General features: G+C 35.4%; 1 protein-coding gene across 4 annotated transcripts; it reads left to right on the top strand.

Moving 5' to 3' along the window:
• The first annotated feature begins 3,156 nt into the window (after positions 1 to 3,156).
• LOC135207702 (uncharacterized) lies at positions 3,157 to 6,399 on the top strand. 4 transcript variants are annotated; one of them, XM_064239534.1, is made up of 4 exons: positions 3,157 to 3,312; positions 4,260 to 4,445; positions 4,972 to 5,219; positions 6,105 to 6,399. In XM_064239534.1, exons 2-4 carry the CDS (start codon positions 4,260 to 4,262, stop codon positions 6,259 to 6,261), a joined length of 591 nt encoding a protein of 196 aa, XP_064095604.1. In that variant the 5' UTR covers positions 3,157 to 3,312; the 3' UTR covers positions 6,262 to 6,399. The 4 variants fall into 4 exon arrangements, with proteins under 4 accessions (XP_064095604.1, XP_064095606.1, XP_064095603.1 ...); XM_064239536.1 differs by having other exon boundaries at positions 3,216 to 3,318; XM_064239533.1 differs by having other exon boundaries at positions 3,234 to 3,391.
• The last annotated feature ends 1,198 nt before the right edge of the window (positions 6,400 to 7,597 follow it).

Raw genomic sequence — 7,597 nt, 5'->3', positions numbered from 1 at the left:
ATTATTATTATTATTATTATTATTATTATTATTATTATTATTATTATTATTATTATTATTATTATTATATTTTATAAGATGAATCATATCCATATGGAAGAAGTCCATAGGGGCCACTGACTTAGAATTTAAACTTCTAAACATTGGTGTTCATTTCAAGAAGTAACAGAAGGTGATAAGGTATACAGAAAGAGGTGATCTATTAGAAAAATAGGTAAATAAAAAAAATCAACATATAGATAAAAATGTGAGTAAACTATTTAGATACAAGCTGAATTGTATTAGGGTAGTAATATGTGTGTGTATATTTGTGTACGTGTGCATGTGTTCATGTGTTTTTCGGAAGCTTATGCCATCTAAAATTAATTACTTATGGTAATGCTGTATTGGTCATAAACACTAGAATATTAAGTGATAAGAAATTTCCCCCCAAAAAATTAAATTTCCCTTTTTTTATTAGTTTAAATAAATCATGACAAAATGACTGACTCACGAACGAAGCATTTCCTTTCTCTCCATTGACCTGGCCAAAAATTACTATTTTATTTCCCGCTCGCGCGTGCATACTACGCCAGGAAAATAAGTAAATATGAAATATCAAGGAGACATGAAGCTTTGACGTTAAATATGACACAGAATATGTCAAAAGACTTTGGACTCCTCTTTCGACTAATTATTATTATTATTATTATTATTATTATTATTATTATTATTATTATTATTATTATTATTATTATTATTTATTTATTTATTTATTTATTATTTTTTTTTTTTTCATTTGTTTCGTTTTGGGAGGTCTATGACAGTCATCCTTTCCGACTGGATGGAGTTTATAGTGTGGGGTTCCGGGTTGCATCCTGCCTCCTTAGGAGTCCATCACTTTTCTCACTATGAGTGCTGTTTCTAGGAGCACATTTTTCTACATGACTCCTGGAGATACTTCGGCATCTAGTTTTTCCAGGTTCCCTTTCAGGGATCTTGGGATCGTGCCTAGTGCTCCTATGATTATTGGTACAATTTCCACTGGCATATCCCATATCCTTCATATTTTTATTTCCAGGTCCTGATACTTATTAATCTTTCTTTTCTACTCTGGTGTCCCATGGTATTGCGACATCAGTGGTCTATCGACACGTATCACCCTATATCTGTTTTGATGCCATAGTCCCAGAGGATCGTTTTCTATCACTCCCTCTGTTTGGTGTTCGTACCACGTTATTACTGCCCCAATGGTATCTGGTTGTTTCCTTGGCACAGGCTCCAGTGGAGGGCTTTTGCCACCGAATCGTGCCTCTTTTTGTACTGGTTCTGATCAAGTGCCGGGCATTCACTTGATATGTGATTTATGGTCTCGTTTTTCATATTACACTTCCTGCATGTGAGTGAGATGTTATTCGCATCTATCGTTTTTTGGACGTATCTGGTTCTTGTGCCGCAGTTAGTATCCCTTCTGTTTCCTTCATGAGTTCTCCCGTGCACTGGGTTGTTCTCAGTCTCCTGTCTCTGTATATTTATAGGTCTTCCTTTGATTTTATCAGTCCTTCTTCCCATGCACTCCTCAGCAGCTCGTCTTCACTGGTTTTCAAATAGTGCCCCAGTGCTCTGCTCTCGATGTTGACGCGTTCCTCTGTGCTTAGTAGCCCTCTCCCTCCTTCCTTTCGTGATATGTATAGTCTGTCTGTATTTTTTCTTGGGTGTAGTGCTCTTTGTACTGTTATGTTTCGTAGTGTTCTGGTTTATGTTGCGGAGTTCAGCCTTCTTCCATTTCGCTACTCCTGCGCTGTATCTGATTACTGGTACTGCCCTTGGGTTAATGGCTTTTATCATATTTTCAATGTTGTGTTTTGACTTGAGCATCGCCTTAAGTGCATATATGCTTTCCTGATCGTGTCTTGCATCTCTTGGTGTTTTATATCCTCTCTTTTTATTATTCATAGGTATTTGCATCATGTCTCAGCTATGTGTTTGATTATATTCCCATCTGGTAGCATTATCTCTTCAGTCCTAGTTACTTTGTCTTTATGTATGTTGAGCAAGGAACATTTTTCTATTCCAAACTCCATCCTGATATCTCCAGATACAATACTTACAGTATGGATTAAGGTAGCTATTTCCTTGATGCTCTTACCGTACAGTTTCATGTCGTCCATGAACATCAGATGGTTAATTCTGTTGCCTCTTTCTTGAGTTGGTACCCAGCATCCATCATCTGTAGTAGTTTTGTCATGGGAATCATAGCTACTACGATATCCATTCACATGGAACAAGCACTAACCACAATACCAGTTGACTAGCTGAATACAGAACTTCAGATAGTAAATATGGAACATATTTAGATTTTTATTTTATTTTATGGACAACAAATATAATTATAATAGTAATAATCTGACTGACTCCCACAACGGAAAGCCAAGCAGCAATTAACCCTAGTCAGCGATTGGATGGGTGAATTACCAAGGTACATCAGATTCTGTTGATATGTAAGTCCCATCAAAATTTGTGGGCTAGGTTGTAGATCTAGCAACCTCATCCTAAATGATATTTGCTCAAAAGTGCGAATAATAATAATAATAATAATAATAATAATAATAATAATAATAATAATAATAATAATAATAATAATAATAATAATAATAATAATAATAATATAGCAAAAATTATATGTTTACAAAAAATACACTGCACCTAACAGAAGAGAAAAATGAAATAAACTAAAATCAGTTGACTGATTGATTACAGTCTATGATGTGGCACAGAGGAGGCAAAAAATAAAGAAAGATAAGTGCTAATTAAAATACCATAGTCATTAGAATTCAAACACGTTTTTACAAGAGGATTCTTTGAAAATAACACTGTAAAGATAACTTCACATTAATCGTATATTTCTATTAAAAGTCTAATTTCGTCTTACCGCCAATATTTCTAAGAGCAACCTCTATCTTCATAGACGTCGTTAAGTATGATAAAATGGAGATTATTCAAATACGATGGTCACTTAAAATAAAAATAAAATTATTTTCAGAGGCTTCTTAAAAAAAAAAAAACTTCGTAAAGAATTCTCCACATTACTTGTTTATTTGTATCAAAGATCTGATTTCACCGTACAATCAGTAAAGCAACAGTTAACCTCCACAATCGCCTTTAAGGGCAAAAACCCTAACTAGGACTTGGGAGAAACGTTGTTCAAGAGCAAGGAATCCGTACAATCCGTCCTGGAAACCACTTTGCAGACTTAACTTACTTGTTTTTGACGTCGGTGACCCCACTTAGGTCCAAGGTGCTGGAAGTGCTCCCTGGAACGTCAGGAAGGAAGTTAGTGTGAGATATATTTGTTTCCCTTTCTTACAAGGTGTTGAGTTTCAAGTAAGGGGAGGAATTATTGGAACCGAAGGTCTGTGATATACGAAGTATTTATCTTGGTTCAGGTGTAGTACTTTAAATTCTGTACATGGCCGTATCCTTCCATCGCAGTTTATTATCCAGTGAATTTATTCCCTTGAATTTCTTTGAAAACTATAATATTTCCGATATGAATTTTATATGATAATAATAATATCCTTTATTTTAGCTCAGGGGCATATACATGGAATATACAAAATGCAGACTGTAACATACACATTCTAGATACATGAGACATGATAAAAAAAAAAAAAAAAGTAATCGGCACTCATCCACCAAATAGCTGAGGTAGCATAAAAGATAGTAATCATAATACTGGTAATAACGGTAGTAATATTGGTTAGAACAAAAAATGCATTCAGAGTTAAACAATTGGTGCACAGATTGGTAAATCTAGGGTACCCAGACTATGGCAGTTGCGAGTTTTCTATGCAGTTTTGCCTACTGAACAAGAATTTTAAGTAATATTTATTCGGACGACTGTAATTAACCCCCAGGGGCCAGTACTAAACACGGCAAAATACATTGGACGCCCCAATCCCTGGTAGATGTCGTATCCGCGGTTACGTTTCTTGCTGAGTAATTCTAAAGCAGTTCGTGCAGAACTATTCTTTAGAATTACTCTGCAAGAAAACGTAACCGCGGATACGACATCTACCAGGGATTGGGGCGTCCAATGTATTTCGCAGTTTTTAGTACTGGCCCCTGGGGGTTAATTACAGTCGTCTGAATAAATATTACTTTAAATTCTTGTTCAGTAAGTAAAATAACATAGGAAAACGTCAATTGCCATAGTCTAGCCCCCGCGGATTGCTTCTGCAGAAATACCATAACTGGTTTCCCCCCTCATGCCATTTCAGATGATTTTCGGATTACTTTTTGCCTCTCTCTTTTGGAGTCTATCGTTAGGCATGACTCTGCCTAAACCGGTGACCGAAAAACAGGAGACTGAAAAACCGGCAACCCAAAGTACAGTACTCGATCAAGATGGAGTGACGGACGAGTATGGTTTTACAGAATGGGAAATTGTCGGAGAGGTGGTTGAGGTAATTCCTAAACTTTTCTGATGTTTTGACACTGAGATAGTCCTAGATTACATTGTGTGAGGTATCTTCTCGTATAGCACTGTATAACATTTTTTTCCTATGGTATGTTTGTCGGGTTGTATTATAGTTACATTAAGTGGGGTTATATCTTTTTTTATAACCTTGTTCTGTCTATTGATATATGATATACTACACTGTGGCGGGCTATATTCTTATTGCATTCCATGTTACATTGCGGGGTTATTTTTCCATATCATTACCTGAGGTTATATTTCTATGATTATATCCAAAATTACATTGTATGACTGTTTCCTATTTCACATTTTTAGGGTTCTTGTAAGTTTACATTTCAATTAAAATAATCTGCTTTAACGCATAAGATTAAATGGAGTTGATGTGAAGTTGATGTAAATTGTGAATCTAGTGATATTTTTTTAAAAGCCAGAATTTAAGCTCTGATCACAGCATTGCACAACACCTTAATTAATACTCCATTCAGTTAATTTTCAATCTGATTTCTTTGTAGTTACAGGGAAATGGAACCTTGATTGGCACAGTCGACAACTCCACAGATTCTGGAGTTGGCACTAACAACAATGCCACTGATTTCGAATTTGAGGAACTGGACGACGTGTCCTCCCCTCCGGTGCTGTCGGATGAGATGTGTCCCCATCTCCTGGGGATCCTGAATGAAATGCCCGAAGGCTTAAGGGACGCCTTTCATGGCATGAGGATGGGCAAGTCCGCAGTTTCGGACAGCTGTTTCAAGTCACGGTACGTCAACATTTTTTATGTATTGTTCACTTTTGGGTCTTTCATTATTGTTACTATATTCGAGAAACAAATTTAAATTTAGACTAATCTATACAGACACCTTTCGGGAATTTGTATAGATTTATCTTTAAATATATGTACATATACATAATTGTGGATTTGTTTCTCCATTTTAAGAATACTACTATTGAGTAACTTTTAATTGATATTATTAATGTTTACTTTTTATTAAATGTTCTTCGAAACGTAATTCTGTATGCATAACCCATATGCACATGTAACAACCCTACGGAGGACATTCATTGACTTCAAATTTAGGCTCTGGCCATCAGTAAATGACTTGCAATTCACACCGAACACCCGAACTTGTTTGTGCCTAAACAAGTTGGAAAGTAGGTAGAGAACAAAAATTGTCATATTTCACACTGTTAATTATTTGTCAGTAGGTAGAGAAGAAAAAGTTAATATATTTTCAATTTTTTATTATTCACCCAGTAAGTAGAAATGAGTCATTTATTTTAAATGTATTGTTTATAGCATCACCAGTAGGTAAAGAACAAATCGTAAGTTTATTTGAACGGAAGTGTTAATTATTTGCCCAGCTTATAGAAAGAAAATGTCATTTATTTCTAAGTGTTAATTATTTGTCCAGTGGATATCAAGAAGGATTTGTAATATTTTAATGAACTGTTAGTTGTCTAATAGGAAAGAAATCGGTGATTTACAACGAAGTGTTGTCTGTCCGGCAGATGGAGATAAAAGTTTTTTAAAGCATGTATAATTAATCACTTGAACTGAAAGTAAAAATAAAAGTTAAATATATATTTGTCCAGTAGGTAGCGGGAAAATATGTCCTGTTTTAATTTAGTATTAATTTCCTTCCAGGGTCCATAACTGCAGTGAGACTGCTCTCGGCCGCTCTGTTTGTAACAACCTGTACGTTGTCTACGGAAATTACAAGTACTGCTGCCCCCTGGAGGACAGATTGCCGGCTCTCGAAAGAGCCGAGAACAAGATACGCTGCAGGTGCGATGATGTTTGATTGCTCTCCTACTAAAGGTTGTAATCTCACGCCTCGTTGAGTGACTGATGACTTACGGCAAGTGTTGGGAAATATAAATCAAAATTCACGTCCTTTTGCGAATTCTTTGTAACATAAAAATAAAGATGATTTAGATTCGCTTCAGTGTTTGCACGTTAATACCCTTCTCCTCTAGCCACCCACAGGCTTTTAAAAGGTAAATTAAAAATGAACTAGAAGAAAAGGCGGCAAAATGGCCTTTAATCTTCGCAGCGGCTTACAGAAAAGTTTTGCAGACAAAAGTATTTCAAAGCTCAGGAATTTTAAATAAGATCTTGGAAAAACCTTGGAGACTATGGATTATTTAAGATTGGACGAAACCTGGAAGATATTAATACAGGTTTGCAAACGCAAACCTCATTTTTGATAATGTACACATGTTCACGGTGACTTTTATGAGAAGTTGGCCTAAGGTTACACATTTAATAAAGAACTTTGATATAATGATTTTGGTTACGAAAAGTATAGACTAGATCGGAGTGAATTTTAGCATAATAAGATTACCTAATAAGGAAAAGATAGGTTACCTAATAAGGAAAACATGCTAAGTACGTGATAACTCTCAGCAAGTCTGAAAACTTCAATGAGGGATCTTTCAAAGTACCAAAGTAGTGCTAGATTCATTCAAAAAGACATTGGAAGATATTGGTAAGAAAAAATTACAATAACATCTTTGAGAATAATACTATGTAGAGTACAAATACACTTGTATTTAACGTTTATTTGCAGTAACAGCGTTAAGGTGGTTAGGTATTAGAAAAATTAAAAGCATTCACCTAGATGATGAGATCAGAGAATAGTATGTGAAAGACAGGAAACTTACCGAACATATTATTGATGGTTGCCTGTTTTGTAAACGGTTTACCAATGAATTTTCAACTAACTGGAATTTTGTATGGCAGTGCGCAAGCATACACAGACACACATACCAGCACCGGGCCTCGCGGTTCAAATTAAATAAATTCTTGCACACATACAGACTTATACACGGGATCTGCTTCAAACGCTCAAGATGAAGAGGTTTGTTTGCTATTCTTGTTTATTTCTTAGTTATTGGTGATGAGTATACTGCCAAATCTAGTAAAACACCTGCTTTTTCATAACTGTTCCACACCTGCTTTCAAGGTCGAGGTACCTGGCTTACTAGAACAGCTGTATGACAGTGGAAATTCCAAAATATATAGACATGAAATATTTACTAAAATTTTTCTTTGGTTTTCAAGGAATATGTCTAAAGTATGGCACTTGTAACTAACATGACCCTTATATAACATTGAATGAAATAAAGGGCACTAAA

The sequence above is a fragment of the Macrobrachium nipponense genome, chromosome 34, assembly GCF_015104395.2.
Source record: "Macrobrachium nipponense isolate FS-2020 chromosome 34, ASM1510439v2, whole genome shotgun sequence".
NCBI classification, from domain to species: Eukaryota; Metazoa; Arthropoda; class Malacostraca; order Decapoda; family Palaemonidae; genus Macrobrachium; species Macrobrachium nipponense.
This window is presented reverse-complemented; position numbering and strand designations above follow the sequence as displayed.